The sequence below is a fragment of the Salvia splendens genome, chromosome 1 (assembly GCF_004379255.2).
Source record: "Salvia splendens isolate huo1 chromosome 1, SspV2, whole genome shotgun sequence".
Taxonomy (NCBI): domain Eukaryota; kingdom Viridiplantae; phylum Streptophyta; class Magnoliopsida; order Lamiales; family Lamiaceae; genus Salvia; species Salvia splendens.
Genome location: NC_056032.1, coordinates 32,987,899 through 33,015,791, shown reverse-complemented (window position 1 = coordinate 33,015,791; position 27,893 = coordinate 32,987,899). Strand labels below are relative to the sequence as shown.

Sequence of the window (27,893 nt, the reverse complement as noted above, 5' to 3'; positions counted from 1 at the left end):
TTGAGCTTTCCCGCTTGACCCCGCTGGTCGCGGCCGCTCGCAAACATCCATCACCGCTTTCGCGATGGCTTAATCATCCATTTCACCGACGTTCATGGCTTCATAACATTCGGCGACTTCTCTCTCAACTTCCTCGTCTGCGGCGGAGTCTGTGAACTACCTTTGTAAGAACTCCTCTTCCAGATACTCCTGCACCAGCGGCTCGGTCACATCCACTGAATACACATTTTCGCTGTCTGCCGGCCTCTTCATTGCTTCGTCAATGTTGAACGTAAACTATTCTCCATTGAAATCCAAACTGATCGTCCCATTGCGGACGTCGATTATAGTGTTGGCCGTTGACAGGAACGGTCTTCCCAATAGAACTCCGCTGGACTCCTTCGCTGCTGGCTTTGTCATATTGATGACGAAGAAGTCGGCTGGGTACAAAAAGTCGTTCACCTTCACGTTTACATCTTCCAAAATTCCTTCCGGTTGAATGCAAGATCTGTCGGCTAGCTGTATCATGATGTCGGTGTCGACCAGCTTAGCCTCTCCCAGCTTCTTATAAATAGCATATGGCAGAACATTTATAGATGCCCCTAGATCGCACATGGCATGCTCCACTTGAATATCCCCAATTAAAATCGTGAGTGTGACCATCCCTGGGTCGGTCTTCTTTGAGGAGAGGTCGCTCCCGCTGGATTACAGCGGAGACATTATCTTCTGTGATCATTCTCCCGTCTTCATTGATCTTCCCCGCCAGGTAGTCCTTGATAAACTTGCTGATCGGGGGCATCTTCAACGCCGTCAAGAGTGGCACCTTGACTTCCACGTCTTTGAAACATACTGGCCACATCGATTCTGGCGTCTTTCTTCCTGGTCACCATTCCACGGTATTGGTACGGCTTGACCTTCTCGGCTTCTTCTCCTTGACTCTCTCTTGAGGTCTCGCCACCCACTTTCGCTTTCCCTTTATCTCTTCCTTTGGCTTGATCAGCTCCACTGGACTCTCCTTCTTCTTGGTGGCTCTGTCCAGGCATAGACACTGGGGACACCGCAGGTGGGCTGGGGCTCTGGTATACCTTCCCTGACCTCAAGGAGACGTCACTTATGTTCTCACTCCCAGGTTGCTGCACATTAGCAGGGATTTTCCCTTCATTTCCTCTCAGCTCTCCCAGCGATATGACAACTTGAGATAATGGCTTTGTAAGCATGTCCAGAGCTGCCCTCTGCTCCTTATGAGCCTCCTGAATTTCTCGCATCGCATCATTAGGTTGGTGCGGAACCATCATTTCTCCTGGGCCTTCATTGGGGTGCCGGTTATACCTTTGATTTGACGGCCCCCCAGCATGGTTTGGCTGAGCGTAGTCGGACGGCCCATAGTGCTCCGGCTGGTACTGTGGCTGGTTGTGCTGTTGGTTGCCACTTTGATGCGGTTAAACATAGCTAACCACCTGGTTGTTCGGTTGTCTCACCTGGTTGCTTGACTGGGGACCTTGACGTCTGTAGCCCTAGTTTCCCTCCTGCTGTCTGCTTGACCAGTTAGGTTGTCCTCCACTGGACCAGTTCCCTTATGACCGCTTGACCAATTGCCTTGTGGTCCACCTGACATCATGTTCCTTCCGTTGTTTGATCTCTCTTGATTTCGAGCAGGCCAATTGGACTGCCCTTCAGAGGGTTGTATCTGATGTATCGATGGTTGAGGTGGTTGGCTTTGGTTCTGATCACTCCACCTGAAATTTGGATCATCTCTCCACGGAGCATCCCTTTGCTTCCCCCGGATCCAATTGTCGTTTGCGTTCCAATGGCCGACAACATTCACCTGAGATTGCGGCTCCACTTCAGGTGGGAACTCGCAGTAATAGTAATGGTGCTCCTTCGGCGGTGGTGGCACATAAGGCTTCTCTTTGGGTGCAGGCGGTGGAGACGCTCTGGACTTTTCTACTGCCTCAAGCAGCTTCTTCTCCATCTGCTCAAATCGAGCCTCTAGCTTCTCATCACTTCTTGCCTCTACTGCGTGCACCGCTCCTCGTCTGTATTGGCCATGGGAGGTTTCATATGATCTCTTCGCTTCGATTAGCCTCGCCAGAATACTCTTCACTTGACTGAATGGGGTTTTTGAGAAATCCCCTTGAGCTGATAGGTTGAGATCGTTCTTGTTGTCTACTGTGAGTCTGCCATAGAAGGTTGAATAGACCTCACGATCTCCCATCTTGTGGTTGGGGCACGCTTGAAGCAGCCCCTGAAATCTATCCCAGTATTGCCCAAGAGGTTCATCATACTCTTGTCTTGCCGCTGTGATCTCTCTCTTCAGGGCGCTCGTGCGAAACTCAGCCCATGTTCTGATTGATCCCTCTGGCAACCTCGACAGCCAGACTCCTGCGTCGCCCTTCAAGACGAATTTGACAATACGACTATCACCCCTGATTTGATCGCGATCGTCCGCATTCTTGGAGTAATAGCGATGACATGGGTGGGCTCCTTCTCGTCATGGGCATGTAGGGAGCCAATTCCTGAATCATTGTCGACGAGGACCATATCTGCTTCTGCTTGTTCAAATGGTGGTGGTTTAGGTGGCGTGGGTTGTTCTACTTCTTCCTCATTGGTCAGCTGTTCTGCGGCTGCTGCTTCTAATGCGGCTCTGTAACGGGTGGTAACAACACCGGCTTCCTGGACTCGCCAATGAGCGATTGTATCTCTGTATATGAGAGGATGATTCCAGTGTCCTCCGCGGTGGTACCTTCTCATAAAAGGAAAGAAGAACAAATTAGAAACGAAGGAAGTAAAACTATTTACGCCTATGCACTAAACACATCCATGTAATAACACCATGTCTCCCCGGCAACGGCGCCATTTTGGTGGGATGGAGTTAGACACGATGATTGGATCAAGCTATATAGAAGATAACCGAACCGAGTGGATCAGTTAGCAAATGTCGTTGCCACTTGATCAAGGCGTTCTCTTTCGCTCCACCGAAAAAAATATTTATAACTCCCAAACTTGCACTACTTTAACAGTAAACAGCAAGTACGGGGTCGATCCCACAGAGAAATCGGTGCGTTGAGTGTGTGAGTAGTGAACAGGGGTCGGCTGCTGCCACGCTTTAAGTTGGAAGTTTAAAACTAGTGGATTACGCTAGACGGAATGTAAACTAACTACTGGATCAAGTAACTCATCATGCTAGAAAAGGACTTAACTACCTAGGCTTGCTACGAAAATACAAAACACTTTGCCATTCATCATGATTAAACACTAGATCAGAGACTTTAAAGCTAGACTAAACTGGAACAGTAAACAAGATGACGAAAACAAAATAACTCCGATTTTTATACGCAATGCTTAAAACAGAACTGTGATCATGCGGAAAACAAAAACAAGAACTATTCTTTAACTACGAAACAACGAAGAATTGAACTTAAGCAGCTAAAACTGGAAAGTAAGAAAGCGAATACAGCCGAGAAACTCTCGGTCGGAAACTTGAGGCGGCGCCGAACAGATATTGACTACTCTGTCGCGCTCCCTTCGGTCGCTCTCTTTCTAACTGACCATCTCTCTAACTAAGCTATCTTTGGAACTGGAAAACCAAACTAGAAACAAGGAAAGGAAAAACTAAACTAGAAGCGGAAAGAAAAGAAGGTTATTAATTAGGATGGTGCATCCTCCATTTATAAGCTCCTCGCAACAATCTCCAGCTGGGGTAACGTCTTTGGCAGCGAATATTCGTCCTTGCTGGGATTGAGCGCCTCATCGATTGATACGTGCCATTCTTCTAGAATGTCGTCCTTGATAACCGATTGATGATCGCCATCCAGCGCATCATCCTCACGTGTCTTTCTTCTAGAACGAAGTGGTCCCCCGGCTAACTGCTTGATTACTCCCTTGATCAACCCACCCAGGTTTTGGCCTTTTTCGCCTTCTGCGCCAGCTTGATCAGCTTGGCCTTGTTGACTTTGGTCAAGCGGCATTCCTGCACAATTAAAACTTGCTTTGCGCGATAAACTGATCAAGTACCATACATTTTACTCTTAAACCGATGCATGAAATAGGCCTTATCAAGAGTCTATTTTGCAATTCCTTTTTTTATTTTATTTTATTTTAATTAATCATGTATTATTATATTAATTAGGTCAAAATATCGTTAATCGGGTGTTGACCGTTAGTTTTTAACGGAATCATAAAAAAGGACCGAATCGACGACGGTTTCATTTGTTATGGACCTGTTTTCAAAAAGTGATTGTTTTGGACCAAATTCATATTTCGGCCATATGTTTAGGACCACTTTTGACCTTTACTCAAAAGGAAATTTAGCTTATTTCTATGGGACGGAGGGAATATATACTTAATTCGTCCAATATAAAATTTTGTGATGACACGAGTTTTAATCCGAAATTTGTAATGTAGGATGGAGATAGAGAGATTGAAGTATTGTTAATGAAAAAAAGTTTGAAGTATTGCTAGTGGAGAATGTGACCTATTCCCTCCGCTCCGCGTTAGTGGAGACATTTATTTTCGGTACGCGATTTAAGAAAAATTGTGTTAACTGAGTTAAGTTAAGGAAAAATAAAATAGGAAATGAAAAGATAGAGAGATGAAGAGAGAATAAAGTAAGAGAGTGTAAAGTAATTGAGAATGAATGTGTTGACTTTTAGTAAAATGAGAAGTGAATCCATTATTATGGAACGTACTAAAATGACAAAATGATTCCACTATTATGAAATGAAGGAAGTACTTCATAAGAAATAAAAACTTGTCAAAAATACAAGTCGAATAATTTTATTGGACGGACCAAAATGGATAATAAAAAAGATTATTTTTATGGTATAGATGAATTATTTTAATAGAGTTTTAAGTTTGATCAATATTCTAATCAATTGACTAGCTGAATCGTTAATTAATAGCTTCATCAATTCACTTTTTGGTTCAATTTCAAAAAAATTTTAAAAATATTCAACTTTATATGAGCCTCTTAAAATATTATATACTCAATATTAAGTATTAATGCAATATTAGCTATTTGACAAATATTGAATATGTCTAATAGTTGAACAATAGTCAATCGATATCATAGCACAGTCCACTACTCAACATTAGACTCGCCAAAAGCAATGTGGTTTCATGATATCATCCTCCCTAAAGATAATATAGCAGTTTGAATTCTTTTTCCCTACAAACATTTAAAATTAAAATAATAGTAATAGTAGAGTCATAATCAAGAAGATATCCATAAATTTTCCTTATCATAGTAGTAATAGTTTAGAAAGCCTGTGCAGATCAGTATAACAAAATATATTTGGCGACGATTTTTATTTATCTATTATGCTTTGTTTCTGTTTGTAGATATAGAGATAAACATCTGTTCGCTGCAGTTTAAATTATGCTATTCAACAATCTATCAACCAACCTAAATATAGAGATGTAATCAAATGCAAACTCAAAATATTGTACAAATTTTAAACTATGATATGGACCGTTAAAAAATGTTAACAAATGACAAAATAACAGCAATAAAAAATGTCAACATAGCGTCAACAATTGAAGCTACGTTGACATCAAAATCTTGAAATTTTATATCGTGTTAAGGAGTTTAGAATTTATACAATATATAAATGTTGCATTTGATCACTAACCCATAAACATATAATGGTTTAAGTTCCGTTACACCATAAAACTTTAAACGTTAATCACATGAAAAATATAAATGCTCAAACTCAATATTCATAATATTTATGCATTATTATTCATACATATTTAATACTGAATTGAACCAAAATAAGTTTCTTTAGGTCAAATTGCTGAATAAATTGTGAAAAACAATCAAATTCTGGTTGGTCTCGTACTTTTCAAAACTATAATTAATGATAAATCACCAAGTTCTGAAATTTTGCAAATATGCATATATCGTGTATTCGTGTTTAAGTTGAAATCGGCGATAATATGATCACCAGATTTATCTACGTGGACATAAAGGTTATTGCAAATAAAGAAGTCGTGTGGTTTACCTAAAAACAATGGTGAGATAATTGTGAAATTAGGTGGCTACCTTCATCACTGGTTTCATTGAAAAAAACATGTAAAACATAATTCAAGGTTCTAAACTTAATGAGCTATTCTTCATATAATTTATTCAACAATTTGCCAATAAGCGAATGAATATCTGTCGTAATAAGAAAATTTTCAAATTCAGCCAAGAATATAAATTAACAGTAACACTAGTGTTTAATCGAAGGAAATCAAAATTTAAGTTTAACCTAGCAAGTGGTGATGGCAAATTTTCCACTGGGTTTGGCATTTAGCGGAGGCTGGGCCCACGGGAACTGTACACGCGTCAACCAATAGCAGAAGATTCGAGGAGGGTGGGGCCCGGTGGTCCAATCAATCTAATTTGGATATTTTTGTAGGAGAGCCGTATCATCCAGGAAGAGAAGAGGTGGATGGATACAAAGTCAAGAAATTGGCCAATGAGAGAGCAGAGCAGACGTGTGGCCATCGGCAACTACTGCTTTCCTATTTATTAGTATCTCCGGCCCCCTCGGTCGCTGTCGGCAGGACACGTGTCGCCCATCGCTGCCCTATCTTTCAGCCCCCCCCCCTTCCCTCTCTTACGTCGGCGCCATGTCATTCCTCTTCGTCAGTTTTCTCATTTAAATTCTTTAAATTTTCTACTCAAAACATGATCCCTCTTTCCACATATGTCTACTATTTATACGTGTTTCTTCAAATGTGACTTCTTCTTGTCACTTTGTATATAATGGACATTACATTTAGGGTTCGTTTGATTGTACTGATAGTATTGTGTTTGATAGTATTGTGATATCTGATTGTATTCCATTGTGTGTTGAGATTTATATCTCAGTTGATGTTTGGTTGCACTGATAGCATCTACCTTGATAAGTTCAACGGTGTTTGTTTGGGAATGAAGAAACTACTGATACAAATATGATGGACTAATATGACCTCATCAAAATAACATATTGTCAATGATGCTACTGAAGAGTTGGAGAAGCATTTACACATGGTGATGGTATATGTTTGATCACAACTCTTTTCTTTTGTAGATTTATCATTTGAAACTATCATTTTATCGCCTCAAACTATCATTCTATGATGCAAAAGTATCATTTTATCATCCAAAAAATCTAAAACTATCATTATTAAACAAAAGTATCATTTTATCATTTGAAACTATCATTTTATCCCCTCAAACTATCATTTTACGATGCAAAAGTATCATTTTATCATCCAAAAAATCTAAAACTATCATTATTAAACAAAAGTATCATTTTATCATTTGAAACTATCATTTTATCCCCTCAAACTATCATTCTATGATGCAAAAGTATCATTTTATCATCCAAAAAATCTAAAACTATCATTATTAAACAAAAGTATCATTTTATCATTTGAAACTATCATTTTAGAAAGTAAGTACACATCAAAAAGCAGAAAGAAAGACTCAAGCCCCTTTATCTCAGATAGACCCGAGCTAATTATGCAATCAACAACAGAAGCTTATTTTTTGCATTAAAGGGAGAGAAAAAATCAGAGCCAACAAGTCATTCGCTCAGACCTCAGAGTGCATAGTTAGATGAATACAAGCCCTTTTTCTTTCTGGCTCTCTCGGAGCTGCTACGAATGGAAGTTCTCCACTAATTTAAAAGTACCAACAAAATTACATTAAAAAAAGAAGCAATGCACCACCTGAGGAGTGTTATACTCAATGAAGCAGTATCCTTGGGTTTTACCAGTGTCAGGATCAGTTGGCATCCAGAGACCATCCTCTTTGATAACACCAATCTGACTGTAAATCTTCCGCACAACTCCTTCTAGCTTCTCAAACTTTTCTTTGGGCACCACCGGCAAAGTATCATTTTATATGTGGTGGACATAATAGTATCATTATAAAATGATACTATTGCATCATAGAATGATAGTTTGAGGGGATAAAATGATAGTTTCAAATGATAAAATGATACTTTTGTTTAATAATGATAGTTTTAGATTTTTAGGATGATAAAATGATACTTTTGCATCGTAAAATGATAGTTTGAGGGGATAAAATGATAGTTTCAAATGATAAAATGATACTTTTGTTTAATAATGATAGTTTTAGATTTTTTGGATGATAAAATGATACTTTTGCATCGTAAAATGATAGTTTGAGGGGATAAAATGATAGTTTCAAATGATAAAATGATACTTTTGTTTAATAATGATAGTTTTAGATTTTTTGGATGATAAAATGATACTTTTGCATCATAGAATGATAGTTTGAGGGGATAAAATGATAGTTTCAAATGATAAAATGATACTTTTGTTTCATAATGATAGTTTTAGATTTTTGGATGATAAAATGATACTTTTGCATCATAAAATGATAGTTTGAGGGGATAAAATGATAGTTTCAAATGATAAAATGATACTTTTGCATCATAAAATGTGGTAAACGAAGTCAAATCCTTCATTTACAATGTGGTAAACACCTATGTAGACACAAGATCGAGTCCATACAACCCAAATAATTTTACAAAGCTCTGCAAGCTAACTACATACAGAAGATGCTATTAACAACAAAAAACAAAATAAAAACCCATAGATTGAATTGGGAAGAAGTATATTTATCAAACCCTACAGACAAATCGATAAATGCAAATCTGGAAGGAAGTCATAACAATGGAGAAAAGTATGTAATTCCCAAGCATACATGCACAAACAATTGAAACACAATCCAGATCGGCGATGCAGACGATTTAAATTTTGAATCGCCGATGAAATTGTTGTGTAGTTGGGAATTTTTTGTACCTTGCGAAATTCCTCTCCATTAGCCATGGGTAATCGCTTCACAATCGAGCTTTACGATATCACCAAGATTGGGCTACGAATCTGCAAATCAATTAAAAATTAGTCGAATAATCTTACAAAATTGAATGATTCTCTTACAAAATTGAATCTGCAAATCAATTAAAAACGATGGTCGACCTTTCTCTCAGCAGCTTCGTGCTTAAAAATGGTGGAGGGAAGGGCAATAATGGTGACTTGGCCGAATTTCACCAACCGGGCTTTGCGAGATTGAGTATTATCGGAGGGGAGGTCCTGGGCAGGATTTTACGGTGGTTTGCAGTTAGCTATCATAAATGCATTCGGATCTTGATTTGTTTACCGGATCGACGAGATAGTATATCAGTACAACCAAACACCTGATATACCTCCGATAGGCGGCCCTATCAAGGCCTATCAGTACAACCAAACGAGGCCTTACATGTTCCTGTTTATCGAGATCTGCTGCCTGCCGTGTCATATTCCCTCTCAAGTAGTGCTGATGTTAAGCTATGTTAAAATTTGGATACTCAAATGACTCTTTTAATTCTCCCTTCCTCCGGGAGCGCCATCGTCCGCCTACTGTGGGTGCGCGGACGATGCCCGATGCATTGTCCGCGGATGATAGGGCATCGTCCTCCCACTGTGGGCGACGCGGACGATGGTGCGGACGATGCAACTCGTTTTTTTTTTTTATTCCAAAAAATTTATTTATATAAATATCCCTACCCCACCTTCATTTGTAACCTTTCCATTCACTTTTTCACACTCAAATTACACTATAAAATAGATTTCAGTGAATACCCAAATCCGAATAGTCTGATGTTTGGGGGTGGTGCACGTTGGTCGGGTACAGACCCTGACGAATATCGGCCGTTCGACTCCAACACGCAGTACGATCCCAAATTCAATACGGATTCGTACGGTCTGTTTCACATGGAGCCGTCTCCAACTCGCCCCGCCGCGCCCTCCGCCGCCGGCCCCGCTAGAAAGAAGCGGAACCGGCACCGGGCGTACAAGATGCCACCTCCGGAAACGAATGAAGAGTACGCCCCGGGGAGGACGAACTACCAACCGGATGAAACTCTCATCTTGGCGAGGTGTTGGGTGGATATTTCGGAGGACCCGGTATTCGCGAATAATCAAAAGCAGGTTGCGTACTGGGAGCGCATCGACGAGCGCTACAATGAGGCGAAGCCGCCGAGCGCGTACAAGCGCCATAGGGAGCAGCTCCGCAAGCACTGGGATCAGGTGAAGAAGTAAGTCAACCTGTTCTCGGCGGAATACGAGAAGTGCTCGAGGGAGCAGGGAAGCGGCGAGAGCTTGAGCGATGTGCGCGACAGAGCGTTGTTGTCGTACCAGTCAATGTACGACGACTTCAAGCATTTCAACATCTGAGCGCTCTTGAAGGACAAGCAGAAGTTTCAGGACGGGATTCTGCCATCGGCTGCGCCAAAGAGGACGAGGACCACCGAAGCCGGTGCTTACACAAGCAGCGAAAGCGGCGCATATCCGGTGGACCTCAACCGGACGATGTACGAGGAGGAGGAGAGTTCTGGCACACCGGTGTCTTCCCGACGTCCCATTGGTGTCAAGGATGAGAAGAACAAGGGGAAGGCGAAGGCGACATCCTCCTCGCAAGCCGCGGCCGCCCCCCATCGCTGATCCCGACCCCGGTGGCACTTGTCTACGCGGAGTTGGCAGCGGCCGCCAACCGGAGGACGTTGTTGGACACGCCCAACGCCCTCATGCAATGTCAGGACTCGGCCAAAGCCGAATACCTCCAGGGGATGATCGATGAGTTGCGCCGCAAGTTGAGACTTTTGTAGAGTAGTCAACTTTTTTTTCATTTCTAACTCGTGTAAAACTTTTTTTTAATCAATGTAGGATTTGTCGTTTTTAATTAATCGTGGTATTTTTAAATTATTTTGCATTGACATATTTAAAAACATTTAAATTATTTAACAAAACAATAGTGAAACCTATATGGCGGTCTTTAGGGCGGCTTATAGGGCGCCCCACTGCAGGTGGAAGGGTAGGAGGATAAAATGTTGACGTGACGGTGCATAGGGCGGGCTTTAGGGCGTTCCTTAGGACGCCCCACTACTTATGCTCTAAACAGTGCACGGTTATAAAATTTTAAAACACACATGAAGATATTCCAAGCATTAAAAGCAACATTTGAACACCATTTTGTATTTAAGGATTTAACTTGACGAATGTATTAAGTTCGACTTCTTTTTTTATCAAATTGCAAAACAAAATAAAATGTTTATTCTTTCTTTATTCTAGCCAATCTCACTTATCAAACATAGAAGCCATAAATCAACGCAAATATAAATTTCTTTACGAGAGAAATCATGAATTCCTGGTTTATACTCCCTCCGTCCCTATGTAGTGGAGACGTTTCATTTTGAACACTCATTTTGGAAAAAATTATAATAAATAGTTAAAGTGCAGAGAAAGTAAAGTAAAAAAGATAATAATATAGTTAAGAGTCTTCTCTATATTAATCTTTCTCTTATTTTACATTTTCTCTATTTTAATTATTTATTATCATTTTTCCAAAACGGGTGCTGAAAATGAAACGCATCTACTACATAGGGACGGAGGGAGTACTATTCAATTCGTATTTTTTTCGGCACGAGGATTAAGAATAGTATGTTAATTGAATAGTGAATAAAGTATGAGAGATGATTATTTTTTGTCAAAAATAGAAATGACTAATATGTGAAAAAGTAATATAAAATTTGATATAATACTAATATGTGAAAAAGTCATTTTAGACGAGTGAGTTATATAAAATTTAAATTTTGATATATTTAAAGATTGTCAAATGCCGCTGAAAGTGACATGTGACACAATTAAGTCGAAAAACTAGTATCATTATGAAAAAATACATCAAGTTTATTATCTACACTCCATCTGTTTGCTATTAGGAGTCCTAATTTGTCGTTTTGGTTCGTCAGTAATGAAGAGTCCCGGTTCACTTTTACTACTAAATGGTAAATATGTCAAACATTTCGCTAACTCATTCCATTTACATTTGATTATAAAACTAATATATAAAAATGGATCACGCATTCCCCTATCAGTTTCCACCCACTTTCTTTTATACTAATTCTTAAAACCTCTATCAAACTCAACCAGGGCTCCTAATGTCGAACGAAAGGAGTACATTTCATCTATGATATTATACAAATGCATATACAACACCATCGATCATTTAACTACACAAAGATTGACCCCAATTTACACAAATTGTATAAAATAATACTCCCTCCGTCCCAACTTAACTGAACCAAAACTTTAGGATACGAAGATTAAGAAATTGTGTTGAAAAGTAGGAAAAAATAATAAAGTAGAAGAGAGAATAAAGTATGTGATGAAATTTGTACCAAAAAGAAAAAAAGAGTATGTGATGGAATAAAGTAAGAGAGTGATTAAATGTTTTGTTTTTTTATTAGAAAATGATACTCCCTCTGTCCGCGAATAGGAGTCCCGTTTTTCCATTTTAGTCCGTCCGCGAATAGAAGTGTCTGTTCAATTTTACCATAAATGGTTACATGGTCCCACCTTCCACTAACTCATTAACTTACATTTCATTTGAAACTAATATATATAAGTAGACCCCATTCTACTAACTTTTTGTCACCCACTTTCTTAACATTTCTTAAAACCCATGCTGCCCATAAATGAGACTCCTAATGGCGGACGGAGGGAGTATGCCTTAATTTAGTTAGGATATCCTAAAAAGGAATACAACTCAACTTAGTTAGTATGGATGAAATAAGTCTTATAGATCTACCACATGGCGTATTTTAGGTGGTGGATTACCCTAATTTAAGAGCTCTAGTTAATCCTTAGTTTTAATATTAAATTTGGTTATATTAGTTCTTGTTTTCTATAGGTATGTGAATATATAACCAATTTTGAATATAGAACCAAAACAAAAGGTCATTATAAGAGAACATCATTTTTACTTTGTTTTTAGTTTATTAAATAAAAAATATAGATGGATCGGGTTATATCATCAATGAAAAATATCTGATGACATAATCTATTTTAATCATGATCAAAATTATTTGAAAATTCAATCACATATTTTCCATATAATCTCTTTTTTATTGCTATAGAATAATATATCTTACAAAGTAATTTAATTCAATTAAATTAAAAATTTGAAAATATTATATACATACACAAATTTAAGTAAGTTTGATTTTATTCTTTTTATATACGCTAAAATAGCTAGGATATACGATACGACACAAGGGGAGGAACGCACCCCGTTGAAGATGCAAGGGAGACTCGTGACGAGAGCCAAGGCAAGAAGTCTCCAAGGAGGAGTCTCCAATCTCGTCCAAAGGTTGTTTCAAGAAGAATCATCAAAGCCCAAGGTTGAACTTGCTGTGAAGACCACGCTCTTTGCCGCTCAAAGAGACGCAGAGGATTCGCCCGGTCGGGTGAATTGTAGCTCCGCCTGATCGTGCACTAGAGCACTAGCCGTGTGAGTTCCAGAGATTTTTTGCCCGGTCGGGCGAAATAACGCTACCGAACGCCCAGTCAGGCGATTGGTAGCATGCCTTGCAGATTACAGAGACGTTCGCCCAGGTCGAGCGATTTAGCACTATCCAAACGCCGACCGATGTTTTGTTCGTTTCTTTTATTTTTAGATATTGTGGACCTTTTTTCTTGGGAATGAAACCCTAACTATAAATACTTTATTCTATTGAAGTATCATTTTGAGAGCAGCTTTTGATGAATGTTAAACCCCCTTTGTGGGTATTCCTTTTTGAGAATTTTATCTAATTAATTTCTGAAGGTTGCTTGTTTCTTTCCTTAGATAGATTCAAGTATAGGTATGCATCAATGGTAGAGTAGTAGTGGAGTCAAAGAGTGATTAGGATTTATGAAAGTTGCCTAAGGTTGTCTCCATATTTTTGGTTAAGGTCCTATGGTTTTAATTCTAGTTATTCATCACTTACACAATCTTCCATCCCATTCAAGTTTGGATCTAGTTTATGTAGCTAGATCCACCCTATCTTTATTTGTTTTTTATTTGTTTGTTGATCAACACTTGGGGCAAAATCCTTGAGTAAAATATATGGATCCAATACAAAGATCCTTATCAATATATCTATATCAACAAGAATGCATCTAAATCCAGAATTACAACTCAAATCTTGGCCATAGGATTAGGTGATCTAATGGTCAATAATTGACCAAAAACACTGGAGGTCACTATTAATCTGTTTTAGATCATTTTATAAAATCTGGGTTAGATGTCATTTTTAATTAATTTTAGGTCATCCATTATTAAAATGACCTAGAAATACATTAACAATAACTTAAACATGTCTTCCTTATGATCTTTTCTGCATTTTTTTTATTAATATCAAGTTCTGCATTTTTTTATTAATATCAAGTTTTGTAATAATCCTCTAGATAATTTACAACTTTTACCTATGGGGACTTATCAACTGCCATTTGGATGATACTTTTGACTTCTATCTGAATTTAACAAACTAAACCAAATTATCCGGAATATTGTAATTAATTGTTCTAGTTCTTTAAAAAGTTACGTACACTGAAAAGTTCTATCAAAAGATATTATACATAAACTTAGCTCGATTTATTTTCTTAAAATATGCTCTTTAATAATCGTAATGTTTAATGAATTGGATTTACCTTAATTTTTTTACAGAAAAACAAGAAAAAGAATGCGGCAACAAAATGTTTTTTAATTTCTAGGACATTTTCTCTACAATTAATAGATCATTGGTTTGAGACTCGTACTGTAATAAGTAGGGATGTCAATGTAGCCCGTAACCCGTGGGCTGGCCCGAATAGCCCGCCAAATTTATAGGGTTAGGGTTGGAAATTTATAGCCCGATAAAATCAAAACCCGATTAGCCCGCACCCGATTAACCCGCAACCCATTAGGGCCAGACCCGAAAACCCGATGGGCTGGCCCGAAAACTCGATAAAATTTCTATTATTCTATTTTTTTACTCCTAATTTGACATTTCATTGATTAATATTAACTAAAAAAATAACTTTCAATTTTATATTAAATATACAAATTATATATTGAATTTTTATTAATATAATAATTGATAAATAAATTAAAAACTTCAAATTCACAAAAAAAATATTTAAATTTCTAAAACATGCATTAAAATTCTATGAAATATCTCAAATATTAGTATTTGATCATGTTTATGATTGAGTTTAAGCATATATCTCAAATATATCATAATTAAATGTTTTACATTGTATGAATATTAGTAATTTTAATTATTATTTATTGGATTGATCGAATGTTAATATTATCGGTAGCAACCCGATTAACCCGCTGGGCTAGCCCGAAATCCAAGCTTTTAGGGTTAGGGCTGAGCTTTTATAACCCGAAAGAAATCACAACCCGATTAGTCCGCACCCGATTGACCCGCAACTCGAGTAGGGTTGGCCCGAAACCCGGCGGGCCGGCCCGATTGACATCCCTAGTAATAAGTGTGAATTGTACACGTAACTGATCCAACAAAACCACTCCACTTACTTAAAAAATATATATTTATTTATTTAAGATTTTCAGTTTTCTCACTAGAGTAATTAAGACAGTACAACACTAGTTGCGGGAAAATTAAATTAAAAACTTATTGTCAAATTCTCAATTATACATTGCTTAAATTTATAGATTTACCAATGTAGAACATTACTGCCTGTGACGATTACAAGAAGTCAAATTTGATATTCAGGGTTCAGATTTGAATTCTCTTTAGATATTCTCCACTAAAATGGAAGAATATAAATGGCATAGATATGCTGAGATATTTAATAACGTGTTCTCCATTATTAGAGATAGTAAAATAACCTGATCAATGTGATAGTTAATACTGAACCCATATTTCTACTAAGATGAAACTACTATCTATAGTCCATTTTCAACAATACAAAAGAAACAGGGAAAGGTTAGAATTTCATGAAAAATCTTCAAAGATATTACTATAATTAAACATTAAATTTGAATTAGTTTGAAATGGGATAATTATATTCATTGCTAAGGGCCCTACAAAATGCTCACAATTTCAAATGTGTACGTTTTTCAAAGGCTAAAGTTAATGCATTCACCCATATGTTGAAATTTGTTCAAGGGAATCAATAATTGCAGGCCCTTTATTGCTTCTGTGTAATTACTCTACAATACTATAATAATCTTGATAAAAATTATTGATATGACATTTATCCTCAATATGCAATCAAGTAATATGTCGCTATTCTGTACATTTATAATGGATAATATAATCAATAAGTTTTTTGATACAACCCTTCGAGCTTATTCACTAGTATCCTATGGCCAATAGTAATACTACATATGTTTGTTTAAGATACTAAGATTTGGTTAGCTTAGAGAAATCAATTCATGATTTTATTACCATGTCGATCGTTCGGTAAAACACGTTGCTTTGAGAACAAATTTTGCCCAAAGATAAATGAATTTGAATGACGGAATTATTGAAACCACTCATAGCTCATCTCAATATAAACTCATATGCCAATATCGGTTTTATAATTCCTTATTTGTGCTTAATAAATCACTAATTGTATGTAGATTATTGGATAATCAAATTTAAGGACTACAATTAAGTCAAGTAAAAATGTTTAATTAATAAATTAATTCACTGGGGAAAAATATAATTTAACTTGTTTTTACTAGTAGAAATTGGTCATTCCCCTTTAGGGGAGGTTTATTTACACTTATTTACATGAGACATGATCATTACCAAGTCGATGCGGACAAAATTTAAAAGATTTTCAATTCATTCGTGCTATTTAAAATATTTTTCCATATACTATATATATCAAAATAAAAGTAATTTTATGAGGATTATAATGAAATCTCAATTTCATATATTTGTAATAAGAAAGAAATTTTTTCATCTCCGTGTTAAAAACATCTGTAATAACATTTCTAATAAGTTCAATATAATAATAAAGAATATCAAAGTTTAAATGTATAAACTTTGAATATATTCTGATTTTTTTTAATTAAGAAGAGATCAGCGGTTTTATCTCTCGAATGCGCTGCAATAGCGCCCATCCCTCCACCCGTGAAATCCGTCGATGATCGGCACACCCGGTACATAGGGCTGATTCGTCGGCGGTTTCATCATCCGTTGGCTTGCAATAGGGCAGATAAAACTGTCGATCGCATACGACGGATTTATCAGCCCTATTACGAATGGCCTAAATCAATAATGATGGTTGATGAATGGAGGCAAGTGATGGATCATTAAAGAGAAAATACCTGTCAGTATTCAACTGCAATCCCAATTAATGTTTTTGCAAGTAAGTTGTTGAAATTCTTTGTTTTTACCTTCTTGTCACCTCAATTTTAGAGTCCCCTGTTACTTATGATCTTTTAATGTGACGACATTTTTAATTACGGCTGTTACGTTGAATTACTATACCGTTAGCACGTCGGAATTTTATAGATCTCTTCCACCCTTTCTTCCCTTTTGAATTGTTGATTTGGATTTTCTTCTCATTAAGTCAATGTAAAAAAGATGCATATATGTATCGTTATAAATTAGTAGTATTATTTATTTTTTATTATATATACGTATATTTATTGTAATTATTTCTATTTTAAATATTCATGCATAGAGTATAAGATAGTATTTCCGTTTTTAAGGAGTCATCAACTATATATGGTAAGAACTCATTTAATATTTTTATAACTTTTATATTTAATTAGACAAAGTACATGCTATTTTTGTGATGATGTTACAGATCCGTCATTATTAATCCTTATCAATATCATGTGATCATCTCGATTTTATTGATGATGTAAACACGGTATCCTTGAAAAACAAAAATAGGATAGTGATATTTTCATATATATATATATATATATATATATATATATATATATATATATATATATATATATATATATATATCGAATACGTTACGTTCTGTTGATCGAATTAGAATCGCAAACACCGAATTCTATTCCAATTATCACTTTAGAATTACTTGGCTGTAATCTACATTAAATATGATGAGAAGTTTAGTGGTGATAATTCTAAGATTTTGAATCTTGATCTCTCTATAGATATTCATTTTCTAGTTCAATGAAGCTATATGTACAAATAAATCCTAATCTGTCATTATATGGGAATAGTTAGATTCTTAATTTGGTACTCCTAATTTGGATCAATTTTCAGTTAATGATATTCTGAGAAGGTAATATTTATAAGAATCAATCCAGATATATTGAAATCCTGATCAAGTATATATATAAATAATTCTCATACACTGCATGCTTGAGTTATAGTATAAGAAATATTGAATAATATGTGACGGTTTCTTAGTTATTCTTTGAATTAAAATGTGAAATGACCTGCACTCATGTGTGGGCTCTAAGAAAGTGTACTCAATCTGTCCATCCTGTCTTGAGACATACTATGATTTTTGTTCATAATCAATTGTGAAGTAGATGTATTTAAATAATGTTGTAGTTCAATGTAAATAATGAACTCGATGTGTTGTTAGAACCGCTTCCTTCTTGCTTGATAGGGGGCTTCTGTTCACCAACGCAGACTATAAGTGCTCTCTGTATTGAGCTGGATTCAAATATTTAATGACACATGTCATTTTCAATGACAATTGTCAATCATTAAATATCTTAAATCTCTTTATTTAAAATTTTTTAAATATCATATATCAAACTAAAGGTAGTTTTATGGGGATTCTAATGAAATCTCAATTATATATACGAAGAAATTTGAACAAAAAAAATAAAATTTATACTCCATCCGTTCCAGATTAGGAGTGCAATTTAGTTAGGGCACAAGTTTTAAGAAATTGTTGGAGTGTGTAATAGTTGGAGTGTGTAATAATTGAAGTGAGATAGTAGTTGTTGGAGTGTGTTAATTGAAGTGAGGTAGTGGAAAGTGAGACCCTTTTGACCTTTTGTATGTTTAAGATTTTATTTTGTTTTATTTTTATGAAAGTAATGACATTTGAGTATAAATTTTATCAACAATGAGGTTAAATTTATGTCCAAATATGGTAAATTATAAATGGGACTCTTAAATTGGGACGGATGGAAATGGCAAAACAGGACTCTTAAACTGGGACGGAAGGAGTATATATCTAATGACCTATATTGTAATGTTCTTCATTTTTATTGGTATGATGCTCTAGGTTAATATACATAATGACATAAGTTCAATGTATATAATGTCGAAGAAATGTAATGTTTTTAAACAATTGTTGTTTGATGAAGTCTCTTATAGTGGTTAAATGACCCAAGTGCAATGTATATAAAGAACTAAGTGCAATGTATATTTCGTTGAACAATTGTGTGTATTTTTTTTTAATTATATATGTATATATAATGTCACTCGGACCATTCTACATCCTAATGTACTATGAACACGGGAAAACCTAGATCTACACTATTCATTCCTTTATCTAATGGACCATAACTGGTAGTATTAGTTTTGATATCAAATTGTAATTCACTTAAACCATACTCTATATATATGAATATGTAAATATACTATTTTCGTTCATAAAAATTAATCTTGACGCAAAATTAGAAAATTAAGAGATATCTCAAGAGAAAAATTGGTTAAAATACTATCAGTAGAAAATAGATAAATAATACAAATTACAGAGATAGAAATTTAATAACAATTAACTTTGATGGACGAATAAAATAAGAACATGTGAGTAAAAGAATTGGTATATCTTTTAGAGTTTGAAGATTGGCCGATTTTGGATGGTAGACCTTTTGAGTTTGAAGATTGGCATGCCCTAGTTTTGATGGTTGTATCATCTAAACTGCAATACATGTGTAACTAAAATACTGGGGTCGAAATTGCATTTGGACTGTTTCAGAAGTCATTCTATTACAAGGACAAAACCTTGTCTAAGACTATTCAATGATGGCGATCTTATAATAATTTTACATTAAAAAAATTCATTATTTATTGTGAAAGACCCCATTTACTATTATAATATCATCTATTATTAATTAGTTGTTGAAATAATATAAACATTTGTGCTTTGGTGGTCTCGTTTTTGCAGGACGTGTCACGATGTAACTTGATTTTCATGCAAATATCAAATTTAAAAGTGGCAACTTGTGCGCTTAGATATTGAAATCTTGCACTCTTTTGTAATAGTTTAAACGTGGCCTATCGACGTCCAAACAATGCCAAAAAACTTGGTATGTTAGGTAGGCACGAATTATATATACACACACGCGTATGTATATAGGGATAGAGGTAATCTAAGATAAAGATTATTATCAATAAAAAAGTGTAAATATAATTCCAATCCTACAAATATTAATTAATTAGATTCAATATCTTAAATATACCACTAGTATAAAATAAATTATTTTTATAATAATACTTCTTTTTATGATGTGGGTAAATCATAAAAAGATTAGCATTAATGAAGCTTAAATTTTAATTAATAAATAATAAGATAATATACAAATATATGTACATGCCCCCTAAATATATTTCCATGTCACGAAAATTTCAATCAATTGGCATGTTCTAGACACAACAATATTTTCAGGTGGTTGATTTAACTAAATGTGTCCATCAACCATACGACACAATATATGTTTACATTTTATTCATGTTTGATTTTTTGTTCTTCTTGTGCAGTCCATTTTGACTAAATCAAACTAAACCAAGATCAAGATCTATATTCTTGGACGTGGATAACGAAAGGAAGAGAAAGAATATGAGCTATTAATAATAATGGGTAGGAATGAACCATTGCAATACTTTTGAGATGCAAGATCAGTTAAGATGCTGATCTTTTAAATTAATTTTTTAATGATGCACTTTTAAGTTTAGGCAGCCAAATAAATAATTATATAGTGTTGTGTAGACAAAGAAGAGTAGGAATGATGGGGCTAGCAAATTGATATCTAATAAAGATGAGGGCACTATATTTTCTACCTCTAAAAGAAATGGATTGTGACCTTAAAGATGTTATCCTATGATCATGCTTTAGCTAGACAAATTATTATCTCATGAAAAGATAGCAAGCACTACCATTACATCCCTAGTCACTAAAGCCAATCAAACTACAAAATCAACATAATTAAGTCTTTGGCATGCCCACACCCTCCAACATATATGTGTGCATATATATAAATTAAATATTTGAAGGGGGGAAATTAATGTTGCTCATCATTTGTGAGTATCTTTTGCAACAATATTAATATTTAATCCATATTGTTATTTTCTTTTTCTTGGGTACTAATTATTTTTTATTTCAATATCTCATATTGTCAATCATTTGGCCTGTTGTGAAGGGGAAATCATTTTTATCTCTAATTTCAAATAGACGCAAGTCTTGCCAACTTATTCTTATGCAAACAGTACTTATGAGAAATGTTCACAAATAGTGAGAGTCATATCACTTGTTTACATATCAAGCACACAAGAAAAGAAAAATCCATCATTTGGTCTTGACCCATTATTTATTAAAAAAACAGAGATAGTGAACAACTAATAATAGTTCAACGTCAAAACAGAACGAAAACAATATTAAGATGGTATATATTTATCCTTTCAGTTCAATGGTAGTTTCTGCAATTCGTCCCATCTCTAATCAATTTCGTTACATATTTCTATTTGTTAGGAAGGTATCTTTCATCATTAATTTGTTAGTTTGCAAATCATAGGGCCACTTTTATAGATCTCAATATGGAACATCACATTTAAAGAGAAATTAAATAATAGTACAAAGGTTTGAAAAGTGGATCCATTAGAAATTAAAACACACACTCAAATCTTGTTAGTCCTCTTTCATACAAGAAACGTTAATTAGTATTATTGCTTTATAATGATTAATCTATGGTTTAATGATGTTGATTTTTGGGTGGTGGGATTAATGGCTTGAGGGTTATGCCTCGGAAAGTTTGGACAAATTGGAGATACTGTATTAATCTTTATTATCTCAATGTATAATTAGTGCGTGTATGTGTGTGTGTGTGTGTGATGCACCATTAGCATGATTGTAGTGCATGCGCTTAAAAAAATCATTTCAGTGCATGTATCTTTCAAATCACTCGCTTTCTCTTTTCATTACCAAGTAAGTATATGTGTAAAATTAACAGCTCATTAGGAAATTGACACTTTTTAACTTATACTAATTAAAAACACTTAATGTTTCAAATAAATTAATGACTGGATTTAGTGCATCAAACTAGTCAAAGGACAGTAAATTACACTTAATGGGCCCGTTTAACTAGAACTGTTCATTTTTAAGGCCGAAATATCCATTAAAACAGTACTTGTATAATTCTAACGACAGATCAAGTATACTGTAATTTTCAATGTGTAAATGACTATCGGCTTTGAAATAATTTGATTGAAAATCTAATCTATGATTACAGCGAGTGTATCTACATTTACAAGATTTGCATAATCTCATTGCAACTAATATAGGAAAGCTTGCCACATTCTTAGAAGGTAGCTAAGCTAGCTAACCCTTTCAAAATAGTTTACTTGAGCCAATGTGTGAATTTATAGGTTTTGGTGGTCAATTCTGTATTTCTCCGGCCAATAAGTCGTATCTACAAATCCACGGAGCTTGGGCATGGTCGTTTAAGTGTAATCATCCATGGAATCTCTACTTGTACATCGGTGGCCAAACTGAAACACCTAGCGGCTACATTATTTCGAAATCAATCTCAGGCAAGTATGCCTCATTACAGCAGAAGATCCAACCATTATGTGCATAAATGAGCATAGAAGTAAGGAAGGCAATGAGAGAATTGAGAAATGAGATTCTCATCATCAGCTGTTCAAATCCATTTAACATTTAGGTGAAGTGGTAGACTCTGGGTTATGCTGTATTTACATTCAACTTTCAAGGTGTGGCACAGTTGATAATATTCGTCTCCACAGCTACAGACAGCAGCAACATATGGCAAAATAAAACAAAACTGAATAGTGCTAGGACTATCAAGAAATCAAGTCCAAGCTTACGCTTTCATATATACCCTAACAACTTACTTCACGTATCTATCTTACATTACGATAAATAACGATTTACAAGTTGGCTTTCTTACCCATCTACCACCCATAAATCGGGTTCTCCACCTGCGGAGGCAACAGATGGAGATCCTTGCACTGCTGGTTGTCGTATTCCCTAGTTCCTGGGGTTGCTCCCGTGCACAGCCTCAGGAACTCATTGCCAGTGAGGCAGTAATGCGCAAACGCTAGTCCTCCATCAACCACTTCGTTCAAGTTGGGCATTGAGCTCGACTTTGTCAAACTGTTGTTACTTCTACTGCTCCTACCCGGATTATTCAGAACCTTGTCAAGCTCGGAATATTCCATGAATCTCTGGGTAGCGGCCTCCCACGAGAGACTGTATCTTTGCTCCGGGGTGAGAGGCAGGGGTTCATTGGCCATAGCTTCTTTTACTTTAGCAACAAAGTCTTCTGGTGTCTTGTATGTCAAACAGTTGGGGAATGCCCTGAAGAAATCATTTGACGGGTGGTCGGAACAGACAACAAATTTTCCCATCGCAAGGGCCTCAGCTGTAGCAGTACATAGCACATCGCTGACACTGGGATTTATGAAGATTTTGTAACTGCAAACAAATAAGCATTTGTCAAAACAATTCCCTTTAGTTATGAAAGACATTCCAAGTCAAAACGGCAGAACTACAATTCAATAGAACCACATGAAGTAGCTTCTAGGAATTATGCATTTCACAAAATCTAAGACTTCAAATTAAGGGTGGAATGTCATGTTTGATATGCATACCCCCCCCTGCAAAGAAGTCTGAGGGAAACTTACCCTTGCAGGGAATCATCTGCATGGTCTCTGCCTTTCATGAAGTTGACATTTAAATTTAGTCGTTTGGCAGTGTTTTGAACATCATGAGCATCCTCTCCATTTCCATACACATCCAAGTTGAAGCCATCAAGATCCTTTTTCTGCTTTGCTAATAAATCTATCAGCTCCTTATAACCTTTTGCCCATACCATCTTGCCTAGGAAATATGCTCCTTTTGAAAAAGTTTGCTCTCCACGCTCCTTTTCTGCAGCCACTTTTTCACCAATCTCTATGAACTTGGGATTTACACCATGAACATTGCAAATGATGGACTTAGGTAAATCCTGAGTGGCAGCAGAGAGTCGCAGGACCTAGCAAAGAATTAAGTTTTACAAATTTTCTTAAAATTAAAAGCAGCAATGATTATTACTCCATAAATTTCCATTATGACAGATTTCATAATGAAATAATTGAGAGAAGACCAATACCTTGTGACAGTAGGCTCTCACAACCCAATTATTTATGTGCTTGACAAAAAAAGCTTGCAGAGCACCATTTCTCTCCCTCTTGATGTATTCCAAGTAGTTTGTGTGAACAATACCAACAACATGGTTGAACTTATCAGTCCACCTTTTTCCATGATGGTACCAGTTCAAGTGTTCAGGTTCTTCCAGGATTGCAATGTCAGCATCCTTGGACGAAATAAAGTGAGACGTATCTCCAGCTGGCATGATACTCCGCCTTGCCTTCGAGAACTAAGAAGCAGAAAAAAGAAAAGTGAAAATGGTGAGTCAAGTATCAAACATATCTCACTTATTTAAAAAAATGAAATCAGAGCAAATAAATATGATACAAGATCAATTGATATCACTACCTTTCCGGGATAAAATGATATCTTGAAGTCGGCCTTGAAGCCAATCCTTTCCTCAAGCCAACTACGTATATAACTCTCCTGTTCCTCAGGCGAGCTAAATGTTATATTGTTGGGATAAACAAGCTCTTGATCAGATTGACAAAGCCATGGAACCAAAAGTGTAACATTCTGTTTAGCAGATTTTGCAAGATATGCCGCTCGGAACAATGGATTTACAGCTGTTCCTGTCATCCAAGGAAGGCTGGCGGTGGTGACAATAGCCACATGCCTCTTTTTGTCTGACAACTCTGACACATCATTTTTTCCAATATCACTCCAAAAGCCACCATCATAATGATGTCCTGTACTTTGGAGTACACTGGCTACCCTCAAGTCTAACTCATCAGTAATGTTGTCACTTTCAACAATCGATGACTCTCCATCAGATAACGAGCGTAGCATAAGATGGTTTTTCCGTTTGCTGCATAAACTCTCCACTATCTTGTCTGATATGCCTAAACGCCAATAACAATTATTATAAAGTCAGTTGGCTGCACTTACACGTAATCTTGAACTACAACTGGACAAATTCAAACCTTGTTAATGAACTCATTATATAAGTGATATATTGATAGAAGTAGGTTACACTGGTGATATAAAATCAGGGGACAGAAAGAAATTTAAGGTTCCACAGCTTATTTTAAGGAGAAACTAAAATATTCTACAAACAAGGTATGGGAGGGAAAACATAAATCCCTACTCCCTTAAAGGGATTTCTATGTGCAAGTGACAATGATCTATTAAAAAGGTAATTCATCTGGTGCATACCTAGCTACCTGGTATTCTAGTATCAGTCAGAGGACTATTACTATTGTCCATGAAAATGCAAAGCACTAAATCTCAAAGATGCTCCTGGGGTCTATTAATTTATTAGCAATAGATGACGAACTATATATGCAAAGTAAATCAGTTAAACCGGTAGCTCAACAAGAACAGACTCTGTATAGTAAAAGTAAGGGAAGACAAGAATGGTTTCATAGGATCCACATACCTCTACCAATGCCCAGTTGATCCAGAAAGGGGCTAGACTGCCTTACTAGACATGCGAGCAGCTCCGGTACATCAAGGGGTGGGACTTCCTAAATCCAAACAAAATGAAAATTACAACATATTCAGTGAATGGCATATTACTTTAGCTGCTAAGACATAGATATAGGTCGAGTCTATCTTGAGTTGTAGATTTCATGCTAAACTTCAATTTTTCAGTTGTAACTTGTTTTAGATTCATTCCTTCAGATAACTCAGCTAGCATGGTGACAAGTCATAATTCATACGTGTCTCGAAATTTCATACACATGGAGATTACAACACAAACCTTTGATTCATGGGGATCCTTGCATATTGATTTCTGCAAAAAAAACAAATGGAAGAGACATTAATGGAAACCACCACGCTGAATCTAAGTAACTAAATGCCAAGTGCCAGCAGTTACTAGAACAACATTCCTTAAACTGTCCACGTAAAACTTGACAATACAAACATGTTGTTTAAAGAGATGACCGCGTCCAGGATTCTCGGAGGAAATTTTGGACAATCAAGACTGTTTGCATGCACACCACAATAACGAAGAGCATGTTAGGAATTTCAATTTTGTTGATTTGCTCTCTTAATTCAATGGAATTGGTTATCATATTCGGCTAATTTTCCATTTTACATTTTTCGCTTTCTTTCTCCATACTATATGACAGCACATATGCTTTTTATACTTGTTAGAACCAACATTTCCATGCTCTTTAAGTAATAACATTTCAATACCATAGTTAAACCCTGCTACACAGCCTACACCCGATAAATTGCAGTGAAACAATACCTCATTTAAACCCAGAAAAATCCCCTACCATATTTTTCTTCTTGACATATCATTCAACTACACCGAGTAAAGACCATAATAAGAGTGACACATCATACTGTAGGACAAGTATTTAAACGATCTAGATTTTATAACCAGTTATTTACTTCATTTATGGGGAAATAGGCCACAAAACTAAATTATAACTGAATCCCCAAAATCTATCAAGAAAAAAGAGAATTCATCAATCCTTCACGGTATTATATTATTGTGCACAAACTATAACTTAGGACAAACTGCACAGGTACTGGAATTAGACTAACCCAAGCGGAAATTCATAAACAAAATTTTGGCAGAAAAGAAACAGGAAACTCATACCAGGCTCGACTTGAACTTCTCGACGAACTCACTATTCTTAATTCCCTCCAAAATCTCAGCGGAGCTTTTATGCTCCAGTTCCCTCAGCCTCGACTTGAACGTCTTTATCGGTTCCCAGAATTCCCCAAATTGCCCCTCCTCCCTCTCCTTCTCCTTAAACCTCACACCCCGCCACTTCCTTAACGACTCCCTCTCGTCCTCCTCATCCTCTTCTTCCCCCACCTCCGCCACAATCGCGTTCTTAATCGCGGACAGATTGATCTTAATATGCGGCTTGGAGTAGAACTTGAAATCCGGCGACGAATACGCCCTCCGGAATTCCGAAAGCTTCGGCTGGAGCTTCTTCACGAAATCGATCTCCGCCGGCGGAGGCGGATTGAGAGTGGCGGAGGCGGTAATTGTGGGGACACTGAAGGGCGTCCTCGAGGCGGAGTTGAGGAAATTCTCGAGCTCCTTGTCGGCTAGGTTTTTGAAGGAGTTGGCGCGGTTTTTAAGGAGTTGGAGATCGGCGTCGGCTGAGGAGCGGACCTCGCGCCAGCCCTTGGATATGAAGGAGAAGGCCTTCTCCGCCGTCACGATTGAGCCGGACGGCCTCACCGTCTTCGAGGCCGACCGCGGCTCCGGCGGCTTGAAATTCATTGCTTGAATTCGCCTCTTTGTACAACAATTCAGAGTGAAATTTAGGTTAACTGAATTTTGCGATGAGCGAAGAGAGTGTGAATGGAGAAGGATGGAGGTGTGTGCTCTGTGTGGCGTGTATCAGGATTTTTAACGGCTAAGATTGCGGTATGTTTTATTATTGATTGGGGAAATATGAATGTGGCTTGGCTATGAATATAAAGTTTTATGCCAATTTTAATGGGTTAATTTCGAGGAAGGAATGGTGACACGTGGGATTACACGTAAGACTACTTGTGTTGCTTGATTGGTGCTCAGCTTATCCATCGTGGAGGTATGCAATTGGTGACGTGGATGTCCGGTTTTTTGATTAGCTTAGCTGTGTGAATATTGTGATGAAAATGCGAATACTCTTTTTAAGTCTTTTACTCAATTCAAAATTCATTTCCATCTCGAAGCTCCATCGTCTTTACACAAAATAAAATAAATTCAAAAAAAAAATTTATTAAAAAAAATTTATTGAAAAAATGAAAACTCTGCATACATTTTTGCTATAAAGGGGTAG

General features: G+C 36.4%; 1 protein-coding gene and 1 long non-coding RNA gene across 2 annotated transcripts; one reads left to right on the top strand and one right to left on the bottom strand.

Moving 5' to 3' along the window:
* Positions 1 to 16,880: 16,880 nt before the first annotated feature.
* Positions 16,881 to 20,126, top strand: LOC121747538. The gene is made up of 2 exons (XR_006039219.1): positions 16,881 to 17,148; positions 19,900 to 20,126. It is a non-coding gene; the product is annotated as an uncharacterized LOC121747538 (long non-coding RNA).
* A 2,505-nt stretch (positions 20,127 to 22,631) lies between these two features.
* LOC121747529 (digalactosyldiacylglycerol synthase 1, chloroplastic) lies at positions 22,632 to 27,517 on the bottom strand. Its single transcript, XM_042141583.1, has 7 exons — positions 26,711 to 27,517; positions 25,859 to 25,891; positions 25,535 to 25,622; positions 24,505 to 24,998; positions 24,119 to 24,385; positions 23,652 to 24,001; positions 22,632 to 23,442 (listed from the first exon to the last, which is right to left on the bottom strand). Exons 1-7 carry the CDS (start codon positions 27,347 to 27,349, stop codon positions 22,920 to 22,922), a joined length of 2,394 nt encoding a protein of 797 aa, XP_041997517.1. The 5' UTR covers positions 27,350 to 27,517; the 3' UTR covers positions 22,632 to 22,919.
* Between the last annotated feature and the right edge of the window lie 376 nt (positions 27,518 to 27,893).